Source organism: Danio rerio, chromosome 13, assembly GCF_052040795.2.
Source record: "Danio rerio strain M-AB ecotype USA chromosome 13, GRCz13ab, whole genome shotgun sequence".
NCBI lineage: Eukaryota > Metazoa > Chordata > Actinopteri > Cypriniformes > Danionidae > Danio > Danio rerio.
Window position 1 is genome coordinate 18,035,206 of NC_141033.1, and position 15,883 is coordinate 18,051,088.

Genomic DNA, 15,883 nt, shown 5'->3' on the forward strand with positions numbered 1-15,883 from the left:
GTTCTGCAGGCTCTGTATCAAGCTGGGGAAAATAAACTTGGCACAGATGAGTCGAAGTTCAATGCCATCCTGTGTGCCCGGAGCAAAGCTCACCTCAGAGCAGGTACATCATTTGCTGGAATTATCTTATTCTTTTATCAAGTCAAAGTTCCTTGTTGATTGGCTAGTTCACTCAATAGCTACCCAGACAGATTTTGTGTTTCTAGGAAGATTGCAAGTAGAACTCCTACACGTAAAACAATTACTTTAGCTGCTTGTTCAAAATACATGTTTAATATGAATTGAACCAACACTATTCTTGAGTTTTTGTTTGTAAAACTTAATTATTTTATGTTCAATCCACTTAAATTTGTGAAAACGATTAAGGCCGTACTCACAGTATGTACAGTTGCCTCGAACCGGGCCAAAGCACGCTTGTCCCTCCTCCCGTCTCCCCGACGGCCCACACTCACATTTTAGTTGGGCCTGGGCACGCTTACGTCATCGATGCTGCGCTGTACAGTAAGCACTCTCGCTCAACACAGTGGAGACTTCTCTAGATATATGGTTTCAGTCGATTGATATGCAGTGACATGCAGTCAAATATTTCGCCAAACAGTCCTTAGGGATTCGGTGACAGGCTGTCAATTATTTCGCCGAACATTTTAGCCACATAAACAATCATAAAGCCCTCATGCTGCAGGAGTTAGGAGGTTTGCTGAAGGTGCGCAGCTGTCGTGCAGTGAGGGGTTTGCGTATTTAATAAACTACGGTAGTTTGCGTTCATTGAACAGTAAGAATGATTAATAAATTCATATAAAACAGTCCCTTAAAAGTCACGTCTCACTTTCAGTTTCGGGCTTTGGCACGTTTTGCACTAACACTACAAGCGTACTGCGCCAAAGCACTCACACTTCTCAAACGATCCGGGAAACGGGCCTGGGCACGGTTCAGATAGCAAAGTGTGAGTACGCCCTAAGTAAACTTAATCGATTTGTGTTGGGACAATACGAAGGAATTGTGTGGAGTGTATTTACGTATTAATGCCCGCCTGTCCACTTTTTAAGCTGGTACCATTCATTTTTCCCCAAAATACTCTTCAGTAAAGCATTATTATAAGCAATAAACCCAACCAGCCAGAACAAGGTGAAACACAATATTGATTTAAAGCGAAGACATTTAAAGCGAAGACAAAAAAAAATGTCAGCACAACTTTGCTAATTGGATGAGTTGATTGATATTTTTTCTGATATTATTGATTTTATCACTAAAGAAGTGAGGGAATTACATATACACGTTTTCAATTATAAACGCATTATTTACGCCTAGCGCACATTTTTTATTGCTGCAGCGTCTTCGACAGTGTTTAGAAAAGCTATAGACTCATATTAGCTTAGAAATGTTGATGTTATTTTTTAGTATAGATGTACTAAAAACAACTTTTGAAAATGCAGGTTTAGCTATTCACAGTAGCTCTCTGTTTGGTCTTTTAGGCCGTTTACACTAATATATTTTAGTTTTTAAACGCACAAGATTTGCTACGGTTACGCCATTCGTCCACACTACGCCAGAGTTTTCAAGCACCCAAAACGGAGCATTTTGAAAATGCTGGAGAGGCTGTTTTTTCATTTAAAATGCTGCTGCTCCGTCTCAGTGTGGATGGGGGAAAACGGAGATATCTGAAAACCTGATTGGAGCTTTTTTTTCAATATTAAGTAGCCTATGCACAGTTCAGTCTTGCATCCTCTCCTTTTAAGTTCCGAACTTCTCAAGTTTTAATTTACACTTTATTAACTTAATTTAAGTTTATTAACTTAACAGACACCAAAAATGGTAAGGCGTTGTGTAGCTGCATATTTATATAAATGTGTCATCTTCCTTGTATGTGTATTTATAACCTAATAGGGCCTATAAAATAACAGCTTCCTTTCATTTTCATTGAAAATATGAAACATACCCTCTCTTTTGCTGAATAACAGTTTTAAAAATAAATAATGGCCGATATAAAAGTACAACGTACAATATGTTTACACAATATAGGAAATGAAATGAATTAAATATCACGTTTACAGCGGTGTAGTTTAGACGGAGAATTGTTCAAAACTGCTAACTGAAACATCAGTGTGGACGCAGATCATTTTCATTCTAAAGCGCAGTTTTAAAACTAATACGTTTTAGTGTAAACAGGGCCTTAGACTGCTGCTTATTTTTCCAATTCGTCAATGATTGTATAACTATTAGACAACCATTAACATGTATAAATCCCGGCAAAATACATACATTGCCAGTGAGCATAATTGTGTAGCTTTTAATAAAATGCAATAAAAATGCCAGTATAAATGAGGAGCTTTTTCTGTAAATGCATTAGTGTGTTGGTGTTGTTTCTATTTTACATAATGTACTTGTATAGTGTGTCTTAGGTTATGAGTATAGCTAACTATTTATAGTAGATGGATAGTTAGGTTACTGCTCCAGTATTTTAGTTATGTGTAGGTTTAAAAATTTCTCTTATGTCCAATGTTTACATTTATGTTTATTTATATTTATGATGTTTATTTATGTAGCACCATGGTTCTGCAAGAAACGACATTGCATTTCATTTTAAGTCCACACTTGTAGCAGAATGACAATGAATCTCAACTTGACTTAAATGACATCTTGCAGAAAGGTTCAATGGGAACCCTAGTAGAGGGATTATCATTATCTCTACTTTAGTAAAGAGAGTGAGATGAGTGTTTATAAGGCTTAAATAGAATGTCTGGCGATGTCTTCTTTTACATTGAAAGTATGAAGACTGACTTTATATTCTATAAATGTCATAATGTTTTGTTAATATTTTGTTCTGCTGTTAGGTCTCTAAAATTGGTTTTTGTTTATTAGTGACTTCAACATAATTTCTAATGTTTTGAGTTAAACAAATCAAAGAAATAAATCAACTCTCTGCTGACATGCTTTGTGTTAGTGATATGACCTCCTTGCACACTAGTGTTGTCATTTATGCATCACTTTCTGACAGAGACAGGAGTGATAAGTATATAAAAATATGCCGAAAGTCCACTATTATGCTGTTAAAAATAAGTTTAATCAACATTATTAGATGGGTTTAACAAAAGCATACAATCTGTTAACAACCCCCAGAGTTTATAACAGAGTTTGCTTTTAATGATTTATCAGCTATTGCTAAAAATCTGTTTTCCTATTGAGCAAATGGAAGGAGTTTTGTCTTCAGAACTGTTGGACTCTCTGATGAATGACATAATTACAAACAATTAGTTATATACAACTACCCATTTTAATTTGTAGATTATTAGTTCATTCATTTTCATTTGGCTTAGTCCCTGATTTGTCAGGGGTCACCACAGCAGAATGAACCGCAGACATATCTAGCATATGTTTTATGCAGCGGATGCCCTTCCAGCCTCAACACAGTACTGAGAAACACCCATATACCATATACTCTCACATTCAAACACCACAGGCAATTTAGTTCATCCAATTTACTTACAGTGCGTGGCTGTTTCTCAATTCCAAGAAAGCAGAGAACGTACTTGCGTTCTTCTAGAGACCGGTCTTGCCAGGTGTCCTCAAAGGACGAACTCTGAAAACCACAAGAACAGAGAATGCGCCCTCTGAGGAATGAGATGCTGCGTTCTTCCTGATGGTCACATGACCTCAGGGCCGGAGTGGGACACCTTTTCAGCATTGGAGTTTCAAGCCTCAGACCGGCCCACCTCAGTTCACGACTGACTATATTAAAATAAGGTCATTTCCAAATCAGTTTCTAATTACACTATCACGTCTTTTTTTGAGAAAACAGCTGCTTTAGAACTTTAAATGTTCAACAACCCTAACAGTATTATATGTCTGAACAATAAAAATGAAAACAATAAGTTACTCTAACGAGTATCGAACCCGGGTCCGCGGCGTCACAATCTAACGTGCTAACCGCTGGACCACAATAGCTGTGTCCAGAAAGGAGACACAACTGATAATTTATAATCATTAAAATAGATGAAAAGGGAAGAGTTGCGGTAAAATAATGAATAAAAAGGATGTGGTCAAGTACATAAATAAATTTAAAAAGTGTAACTGCTGAGAGCAACAGATTCTGTAGCTAGGGACACCGGCCCTCGAGGCCAAAAAACGGACCGGCCCACCGGGAATTCTCCCGGTCCTCCCGATTAGCCAATCCGGGCCTGCATGACCTTCACGGGTTTTAAATGGAAAATGATTTAAACATTACAGCATTCATACAACGATTTACTGTTTTTCCCCTTTTCAAAATATATACTATGCTTAAAAATATTATAAATATAGGTTGCACAATATAAGTAAAACAGATTTTAATACGAATTTCAGCAAACACCCTTAATGTGTTTATTCCTTTATTAAGATGTTCATGGTAATGTTTATATTCACCATCCGTTTCATTTAGGGAACTCCTGAGATTAATAAGTTATATCTCTGAACTTAAATAATAAATCTAAATAAAATGCAGCGCTTCCCATCTCCTGTCGCATTGACATCTGGGACTTCTAGAGCGAGATCAGTGCTCAAGTCTGCATCGGTGCATCCTTCATATCAAGAACACATCTGGGAAGTTTCATGCGTCCTCTGTTCTTGCGGTCTTGAGTATTGGAACTGAACTTTGGCAGCTGATGATGATGTTACACGAGAACACGAGGATGCAAGACCGCTAAAGAACGCATATTGAGAAACAGCCAGTGCATGTCTTTGGACTGCGGGGGGAACCGGAGCACCCAGAGGAAACCCACATGAACATGGACATGCAAACTCCACACAAAAATGCCAACTGACCCAGCAGGGTTTCAAACCAGCAACCTTCTTGCTGTGAGGTGACAGTGCTAACCACTAAGCCACTGTGCCACCCAGTTGTAGATTTTATCAATATAAGTATTAGATTTTAAGTCTCTTGCAGTGTGCTAACATCATAGCAAGACTCAAATCCATAATCTCTGGTGCTTGGTATGATTGAAAAGGACACCATTATAAAGCTAAAGTAATGAGAATAGATGCATTGTTGATAAAAACAAGCATTAAATAATATCTCTGCTGTGCCAACTTTTGCTTGTGATTGATCTTTGGGGTTGAGCACCATCATTGAGCTTTTTTGTGTGCTGAATTTGCGATATTTATTTGCGAGATTTGAGTCCATTTTTAACAAACGCATATGCCGTTGATTTATAACCTCAGCATTCACAGATGATTCGGCAGACTGAAGTTATTGTGACAATCGGTTCTGCTTTGAAGAAATCGAATGCAGTTTTTACTTCTGGGTAAATTCTAAAGGTTGAAATCTCCTAATCTGTTTGTCAGGATTACTGTACTATAGCATATACTGAATCAGAAATAATAATGTATTTTCACACCTTGACTAAAATTAGTCTAAAGTAGTGTATTTTTTAATCTGGTCCACCTAATGAGGAGGGGGAAACGATAAATTATTATTGAAATTTCCATCCATCATCTTGTATGTAGTGAATTCTATGTTTGTTTCTCTACAAGTGCTCACCTACAGCTTCTGTTTACTGTCAAGTTAGTTAATGAAGCTTTAGAGAGCGTAATAATGGGAAATCCTTGTATTGCCTTGCAGTCAACTGACTTATTATGACTCATAACTGCACAGTGTTTTGAGTGGAAACACTGGAATATTCCCTTCAGCTTACTCACTATGTCATTTTCCATAGGAAAGACATAAGTAATTTCTGGTCTTTCATTTGAGACATTCATGTGCTGGAAAATGGCTATTTGTTGGGTTAAAATGAAACAAACGGATCTGTTGAGAAGTTCCTCAATTGAGCTGTTCAGTTGCTTGATGAAATAGTATTTTTAATTCTTTAAACTATGTTTGTAATATTATCATGTTATTCTTAACACGCCATGCATGAAATGATCTTTGTCAAAAAAAAAAAAGTATGAATTTGTACATTGTTATAGTACAAACTGTACAGTCACATCTACTGTAGTCTTACTTGTGTGTAAGAAGAAAACCAGATTCAGTCATTGGGCTCTATTTTAATGATCTAGGTGCAAAGGCTGAAGCGCATGACGCAAAAGCATTAAGGACATGTCTGAAACCACTTTTACTGTTTTAAGGATGGAAAAATACACTTTGCGCACCGCGCTTGATCTAACAGGGTTGTGCTTATTCTCTTAATAAGGTATGAGTGTGTTTTGAGCATAACGTGCATTAAACCAATCAGAATCATCTCTCATTTCCTTTAAGAGTCAGTTGTGTTGTGCCATGGTGCAATTGTTATTTAGATGGCAGACTTTGTATGTGGAAAAACTGAACGCTTTGTTATCGAGAAAACGGTTAAACAAACCATCTGCAACATGAATATAAAGAATGAGCCCCCTCCATTCGGCCTCTTTACTTTCTCTTTAGTTTATTTTTATAGTTTACTTTACTCCTTTATCTTCATGGATTAGGAAATGGTGTTGTATGCACTCCATTGAAGACATTCATTAGCCTACACATATAATTTAGTTTGTGAAGCGCAAAGATTCGTTTCAAAACTATTTCTAAATTCAGTTCTAATTTCCAGCTAATGAATAAATGAATAATAAAGTGTGGTCAAAACTGGGTTATTTTCAAACACGCGTCCTGATCTTATGCTCCACATGTTGATGCATACGTCTCCAAAACCCGACAGGTAGACAATTTGAAACTTGTTTTCATTAAAACAAATTTAAATATGCATATAATAAATAATACTGCTTATAATATTAACATTAAACAAATGTAAATTGTCATAAATAAACTAAAAAAAGCCCCTGACATGAAGAAGACATGGAGGTAATGGTTTTTATGAAGAAAATAATAATTTTTGTAACATTGTAATCCTTTAATTTTTTTCATTATGTAAAGATATGTGTGTACTGCTGAACATCATGTGTGTATTAAGCAATATGTAAGCATTGTTTTAAGGACAATATGTAAGGACTTTAGACCAGCTTTCAGTTGGTCAATGGTGCAGTCTATTTCAGTTTCTCAAAATAGCAACACACCAACAAATGTGCCTTAACAGACCTCCTTTTTAGACTAGAACACCCATGAGTCCACAAAGTGGTGCAACTGGATTTGCTATTTAAACAACGTGGTGTGAAATGTAAAAAAAAATGGGTTGTGCTGATCTGAAAATAGCAATAAATTACACCAATTAAGTCTTGCACCTTATTGCGCCAGGTGCATGTTAGGGTTTATTCTCTTCTATGCCAAATATTGTTTAGTTGTATAATATGTGTAATTTATGTATTGGTATTTTACTGCATCTGTCATTATTGGTACCTCAGCAACAAATATGTTTTTACCTTTGTTTTATTTAACTAGACAACCAAGACATTTAGAAAATATATTAAATGAATTGTTTTTTATAAAAAAAAAATAAAAAATTCCAGCCAAAATAAAACAAACTAAACTTTACTGGAGGAAAAAATATAATAGGAATTACTGTGAAAAATTCCTTGCTCTGTTAAACATCAATTGGGAAATATTTGAAAAAGAAAAGAAAATCACAGGAGGGCCAATAAGGGACTTCAACTGTCTAAACCTTTTTGTAATAGCACAGTATTTATTAATAAATGGTTGGCTAGTTTTCTATTCTGAACATGTAGCCATCGGCAGCAGTTTAATGAACATTATACCGTTGTTGCTTTGTAATTAAAACTATTGATTGTGTTTAGAGTTCACTAGTGCTGCTGATGTGAGTTTTTGCTAAAATGCCAGTTGTATGAAGACTTATTGTGTCTGTATTTCTGGCAGTGTTTAATGAGTACCAGCACATGTGTGGCAGAGACATTGAAAAGAGCATTGAGAGGGAGATGTCTGGAGATCTGGAGAGCGGCATGCTGGCTGTCGGTGAGTTTTCTCCTCTGCCATTTATAATCGTATTATTATATCTTGCCATTGCACACTCATAATTGTGTTTCTTAACTTGCTCTCCATCCTGCTGGCCACTTTAATGGTAAAGCTGTTGTAGGGTAACTATATGGGAATACATTTTTATCTCAGTGGAGTTAAGGAGGTTCATAACTGTGGATGCCTGTTTTCGCCCTGGAATAAAATGGATAATGACATTTGCATGCAATTAAAAGACAATTGCGAGTTTATTTCTCACAATTCAATGTTTTATTTTCAGTTATAAACTCATCATTGTGAGAAATAAAGTAAATAAAAGGGAGAATTGCAAGATGTGAGCGGGGAATTCTAAAAATGCAGTTGGGGAAATATATATATATATATATATATATATATATATATATATATATATATATATATATATATATATATATATATATATATATATATTTTTTTTTTTTTTTTTTTTAGAATTTTTTTTTTTTTTTTTTTTTATATATATTTTTAAGTACATTTGCAATATATAAACAGAAAATTCGAAAAAGAAAAAATGAGGATACTGAAAAAGGCAGAACTGCAAGATTTCATCATAGAATTTGAAAAAATAATTAATTAAAAAGCAGAATTAAGGCTGGGTGATTTAGCCTAAAATCTCGATTAATTAAATATTTTAAATCTAATATGATTAATGAACGATTGTTTTATTTGTTTATTTTATGTTTTTGCCCTCATAGTTCACTGAAAAGTTTTGAATAGTAAATATGCATATACATATTACAAGTGAGAGATTTTTTTAATGAAGGGTTCATTACTTAATTTTAAAATAATTGAAGTAAACACACACTATCTACTAGCTATGATTATTTATTGAACGCCAACCCTGAACAACTGATATTAAAACACACATCGCCTAAAAACACTGCTCTTCCTGCCACCCTCCGTCGTCACCACTACCAAACCGACCAATCAAAAAAAAAAGTAAATTATTTTAAGTTTTTGGGTAGTCTACAGAACAAACCATCATTATACAATAACTTGCCTAATTACCCTAACCTGACTAGTTAACCTAATTAACCTTTTTAAGCCTTTAAATGTCCCTTTTAGCTGTATAGATGTGTCTTGAAAAATATCTAGTCAAATATTATTTACTGTCATCATGGCAAAGATAAAATAAATCCGTTCTAAGAAATGAGTTATTAAAACTATTATGTTTAGAAATGTATTGAAAAAAAAACTTCTCTCCATTAAACCGATGTTGGGGAAAAAAATTAAGGGGGGCTAATAATTCTAATTGTATATTGCAATTTTTTAACTATCAAACAATTATAGGTTTCTATAGTTCTATTCTGAGTTTATTTTCCAATTTAGCATTAGAATTTACATTAATCTCACAATCCTGGTTTTGTATCTAAATTCTGAGTTTGTTTCTTGTTTGTTTTCTTTTTCAGAATTGCAGCTAGAATAAAGTCAGAATTGTAAATATATATGACCGCAAAAGCTTTATGTATTGTTTTTATACCATGGCGGGAACCAGACTTCCATATCTGTGTGTGTGTGTGTGTGTGTGTGTGTGTGTCATAAACAAAGTAGCTTACATACTGTACATGCTTGTTGTGTCCTATTGCATGACTTCATTTTAGTCATTGACGTGTTTATAAAGTGTGTTTAATGTGTTATTTCATTTCAGTCAGGTTTTCAATTTTAAATGACTTCCACTTTAGACGAATGCCTCCTCTGTGTTCATTCTGTTTGATTTTTTTCATTGAAGTTTCAAGATTCCTCTTGCTTGCTCTATTGTTCACAGCAGGCTGATTTGCATACGGTGAGTCTAAACATGTTTTTGTTTTTCTGCATGCAGTGAAATGCATCAAGAACACACCGGCCTACTTTGCTGAGAGACTCCACAAGGCCATGAAGGTAAGACTCATTCTTCTCAGCAATGAGCGGTACTGACTGCAGAATAACTAATCATGATTAATCATAACAAACAAGCCTGGCTTTAAAAGTCTTTTTTGTTCAGATATTGTATTGTAGAGCACAGGTTCTCAAACTGTATTGAAGGTATCAGAGTGCCCCCAGGTGGTATTTGAATAGAATGTTTCATTTATGTAGTTAAACTGAAAAATCGTAATAATAATGGATTCAAAGTAATATATATATATATATATCCAGGGCCATTTATATCAAAGTTGATATTTAGCTGTCATCGTTTTGTAACAATTGTTTTGTTACGAGGTGGGTGATTAGCACAATGCTCAACCCCTAACCTGTAGGACCAGGACATACACACATACACTAAAGACAATTTAGCCTACCAAATTCACCTCTACCGCATGTCTTTGGACTTGTGGGGGAAACAGGAGCACCTGTAAGAAACATGCAAACTCCACACAAAACTACCAACGGACCCAGTCGGGGCTTGAACCAGCGACCTTCTTGCTGTAAGGCGACAGTGCTACCCACTGCACCACCATGCCACCCGCTTATATATATATATATACTTATTTTGAAAAATGTAGTAATTGTTTATATTTTTTTCATTTCTGTTCAGTTATTTTTACATATTTAGATAAACAATTATAGTTGTTTTGTCATTTATTTTAATTAAAGTAAAATTTTACTTATATACAGTGTATGTCAGAATTATTAGCCCCCCTTTGAATTTTTTAGTTTTTTATTTTAAATATTAAATTAAGTTTAACAGCTTCAGGAAATTTTCACAGTATGTCTGATAATATTTCTGCTGGAGAAAGTCTCATTTGTTTTATTTTGGCAAGAATAAAAGCAGTTTTTAAAAAAGTTTTTAAGCCATTTTAAGGACAAACATTTTTGCCTCTTTAAGCTTTATATTTTTTTCGATAGTCTACAGAACAAACCATCGTTATACAATAATTTGCCTAATTAACCCAACCTGCCTAGTTAACCTAATTAGCCTAGTTAAGCCTTTAAATGTAACTTTCAGCTGTATGGAAGTGTCTTGAAAAATATATTGTAAAATATTATTTACTGTCATCATGGCAAAGATATAAGAAATCAGTTATTAGAAAATCTTCTCTACATTAAACAGAAATTGTGGGAAAAATTAAATGGGGGCTAATAATTCTGACTTCAACTGTATATATTATATTAACAATGGCGTGCACGATAAACGTGATTGGTGCGAGCTGGGGCACATCCGGTCAAGCTCCTCATCCGGGTTATGTCACGTAATTTGCGACAAAAGTGGGATGGTGATGTGGTGCTCTCCACTTGTAGCAAAACCATAGAGCAAAACATACAGCAAAATGGGAAAATGTAAGTTTAGTACTCCTGGTTGGAGAAAGACAAGTTTAAACATTGGCTGAAGCCTGTCGCTGAAAACAGCCGCATAATGTATTCTTATAATTTATTAAGTTTTTCTTCCGAACTTATCTGAGTTTTGTTGCATTGCATTCCTGTTTTTAAGTTAAAGGTTTGATACTGATTAGAAATTAAAGTGGTGATGATGTCTTAAAATATTCTGAAAAGGTCTTTAAAAAGTCTTAAAAAGCTGTTGAAACTGCCTTTAGAATATACCCTGATATATATATATATATAATATATTAGTAATAAATAATAATATATTTATCAATACTATTAATATATTTTTATTATTCATAATTTATAAAGTAATTTAGATTTTTTTTCTTAAATTATTTTATAATTATTACATTTTTTTATGTAATAATTAAGAAAAAAACTGATTTTATTTGAATTTCTTTTTTAATTACCAAAATTGTTTCAGTTGCACAGCCAATCTTTGAAAGTGTGAAATACATGTTGAAGTTTTGTACAAATTTCTCAAATACTGCGCTACATTTTGAGTGAATAAAATAATGTTAAGTAAATTGAAATAAAGGTTGGAAGCATTTATAAAATGTATAAAATAAAAATAAATGTATAAAAATAAATCAAGTATTTAAACATCTATGTCTTTTAATTCCAAATGTCCGTAGACATTATTAAAAATCTTGTTCAATCGCATTTGATTACTACTACGGTTGTTTATTCTTGACTATCAAAGAACAGCAATATTATGCAATACTAACATAGAATGTCACTTTAATCCCTTTTGTACTCCTAGAACTTGCTTAATTTGGAGAAAGGCTTGTGTTTTAAATATGGCCTGAGAAGTTTGAGCACTAATGCACTAGTCTCTATGCCATTTCAGATCCTTCATAGTCTCTATTTCAAAGGTTGCCACAGCAGAATGAATATGTTTTACGCAGCAGATGCCAAACACTGAGCCACCATGCTACCCATTTCAGACTAGAACATACTTTAAAAAAAATAAATAAAAACTCTGAATTTACGGAAAAACTGAAGCTGTTTTAATTCCACAGGGAGCAGGAACCAAGGACCGCACGTTGATCCGCATAATGGTGACCCGCTCTGAAGTCGACATGCTTGACATCCGTCAGGAGTACGCAAAGAACTACGGCAAATCTCTATACACAGCCATATCTGTGAGTACACACACAATTACCTATTATTTTTCAGAAATTATAATGCTAATCATAATAATCAAACTAATTGCATTTGCAGGGAGACACTTCAGGGGATTATAAGAAGTTGCTGCTGAAACTCTGCGGAGGAAGTGATTAAAGCCTGCAGATGTTCACAGGGCACCGTTTTCCACACTTCTTTTGCCTTACTTTCACCTGCACTCTTAATTTCATACCTGCATGTTGACCATATTAAATGCAACAGCACTTGTGTGCATATATATGGCACGTTACATTTCATACTGATTTATATATATATATATAAACTATAGCTATAAATATATACATGTGCCTTCTATGCTGAAAGCAGTGCTTAGCAAGTGATTGTTCATATTAGGAAAAAGTGCATGTATGTATTGGATGTTTGCTCTTTTTGCAAGTTCTTCACACAAAAAAAGTGGATTAAGTATTGTACACACATTTGAATGCCAAAAGTTTTAACACATTGTGTTTTAGGTTATATAAGCATAACAGGGAATAATGTGCCATAAATGTTAGGTTCAGTCATTATGTTTGGCTATAGGAAGATTTTTTAGTAAAGAAACATATTATTTACTACGTCTAATGCATAGTACACACTGTTTGTTGTCGTTTCTATTATGATTTTCAACCACCTCCCCTTGGAAGCAAAAAAAAGAGGTAATGATGGTGCTGTCTTTGTATGCGTGTATTTTTTCATTTGTTTACTCTGTACAAAGTCAAACACACATATATCAAATGTTAAGTAAATCCTCGCTGAATGAGATTATAACTCAAGCGTTCAATTCAAATTAAGTTGGTATTTCTTGAATCGCCCCCTTGGTACTACCAGCGCTGACTGCTGAAGCTAATTCAACTGTGACCTCAAAACACCCTGATAAATATTAATATCAACATGCATATAATTATTCCTGCTAGATCAGGCATGACTCACAGTATTACAATCCACAAAATAAAGATAGGAGGCTTCATATTTAATATAACAATACATGGGGAAAATAAAAAATGTGATTATAATCGTAATTACATTTGCAAATCACAAACCTCAATAAAATAGCATGGTGGGGGGAAAACAAATTATATATATATATATATATATATATATATATATATATATATATATATATATATATATATATATATATATATATATATATATATATATATATATATATATATATATGCTCAGTGCTAATTTAATGTTCTAAAAAATGACAATATATTAATTTTATCCATGAAAAACCCTTCATTAGTTGTACAATATAGTAAATACAAATACACTTTTTTCTATATGTATTTCAAAATAAATAATATAATATCACAAATTAGGAATATTCATTTAAATATGGAATATATTTCTGAATCAAAAATTGGGTAGCAAATTATAATTGTATTTGAATTGGAGTGCATATCCAACAGTTTATATAATGTATATAAATAAATTCCAGTAATATTTAATGTTCAGCGTCAAATCAAAATACCATGCCATTATGAGATACTAACATGAAGTAAATCCTCTATTAATGACAATGAAAACTAAATATCTTGTATAACCTGTTAGCGTTTGTCAATTATCTCATTGAAAATGCGAGTTTTTATTTTTGTATTTACCATTATTATTTTAATTTAATATGTCAGTCACTGACTACTTTATTTGGTACACCTTACTAGTATGGGGTTGGACCCCATTTTGTCTTCAGAACTGCCTTAATCCTTCTTGGCATATTTTCAACAATATACTGAAAATATTTCTCAGAGATTTTGGTCCATATTGACAACACATCCATGATGCAAATCTCCCGTTACACTACATCCAAAAGGTGCTCTATTAGATTTTATCTGGTGACTGTGGAGGGCATTTGAGTACAGTGAACTCGTGTTTAAGAAACCAGTCTGAGATTATTCACAGTTTATGACATGGCGTGTTATCTTGCTGGAAGTAGTCATTGGAAGATGGGTACAGTCAGTCAGTCAGTCTTTATTCATTTCCGGAAGGCAATTTGGTTGCAGCATACAAGCATGTCACACATAATACACAACAGCACATTATAAAATACAAATTCTACCCTAAATTTACAAACTTTACAGCTGAGGGAATGGATGAAAGTTTAAACCAATTTGTTTTACTAGTAGGTGTTCTGTAATGAATACCAGAATTGAGAAGATAAAACTTGTGGTGCATAGGATGGGAATCATCTGACAGAATACTCTGAGCTTTACTCAAAACTTGTCAATGGTATAACTGAGCCATGGTCATCTGTTTTCTCCCTGTTATTTTTCCTCCTAGGTTCACAATTTTCTCCAGACAACTCTTATTTTTCACACTTAAAGAACTGAACCAACATAGCAAAGAAAAAGATAACAGTGACTGAATGTATGAATAGTAAAACATGCACATGAGTTATTTGTCTATATTAATAGATCTTAATTTCTGTAAACGGTATAGTCGTTGTTGCCTCTTCTCACACAACATATAAGTATTAACAGAAAATGACAATTTATTATCTAAAACAGTTCCCAAATGCCTATACTGATCAACATTCTCAACACCCACTCCATTAATACTAGTTTGCTTACCGTTATGTCCATCCCTTTATGACTGTGGTCATAAAGGGATGGACAGGGTCAGCAACAATACTTAAGTAGGCTGTGGCATTGACACAATGCTCAGTTGGTACTACTAGGCCCAAAGTGTGGCAAGAATCAAGATCCCCCACACTATTACACCAACTGCACCAGCCTGAACCATTGATACAAGAATGGACCCTTGCTTTTTATGTTGATGCCAAATTCTGACCCTACCATCCGAATGTCACAGCAGAAATCGACACTCATTAGAGTCACGTTTTTCTAATCTCCTATTGTCCAATTTTGGTGAGCAAATGTGCAAATTGAGTGATTATTTGAGTTGCTGTTGCCTTTCTATCAGCTCAAACCAGTCTGACCATTCTCTGAGCTCTGGCATCAACAAGGCATTTGCTCCCACAGAACTGCCGCTCACTGTATGTTTTCTTTTTTCGGACCATTCTCTGTAAACCCTAGAGATGGTTGTGTGTGAAAATCCCAGTAGATCAGCAGTTTCTAAAATACCCATGACACTTCAAAGTCACCTAAATCAACTGTCTACCCCATTCTGAAGCTTGGTTTGAACTGCAGCAGATCATCTTGATATCTATGCCCAAATGCATTGATTTGCTGCCATGTGATTGGCCAATTAGAAATTTGCGTTAATGAGCAGTTGGACAGATGTAGGCTATCTAATAGGCTTACTAGTACCTTTTTATTATTATTATTATTGTTTGTATTGTGTTAAACAGCATTATATATGAAGGAATACAATTTCACACTAGTCAATAATTTGAGATAGATAGATAGATAGATAGATAGATAGATAGATAGATAGATAGATAGATAGATAGATAGATAGATAGATAGATAGATAGATAGATAGATAGATAGATAGATAGATAGATAGATAGATAGATTAAATGGAAATTAGCAATGACGCTTTTTTGATTTT

At 34.0% G+C, this 15,883-nt stretch overlaps 1 protein-coding gene across 6 annotated transcripts in view; it reads left to right on the forward strand.

Annotated features, from left to right (window-relative positions):
• Window positions 1-13,154, forward strand: part of anxa11a (annexin A11a) — a 46,704-nt gene extending 33,550 nt beyond the window's left edge. For 2 of the 6 annotated variants that reach the window (NM_181765.2, NM_183410.2), the window contains exons 11-15: window positions 10-103; window positions 7,766-7,861; window positions 9,720-9,778; window positions 12,223-12,345; window positions 12,425-13,154. In NM_181765.2, the coding sequence (NP_861430.2) occupies window positions 10-103; window positions 7,766-7,861; window positions 9,720-9,778; window positions 12,223-12,345; window positions 12,425-12,484 (432 nt within the window). In that variant the 3' untranslated portion in view covers window positions 12,485-13,154. Of the gene's footprint in view, window positions 1-9; window positions 648-933; window positions 2,927-4,835; window positions 7,501-7,765; window positions 7,862-9,719; window positions 9,779-12,222; window positions 12,346-12,424 lie in introns of those variants that run through there. The other 4 variants (XM_087277640.1, XM_087277641.1, XR_015504980.1 and 1 more) reach the window with 3 other exon arrangements.
• Window positions 13,155-15,883: the final 2,729 nt, after the last annotated feature.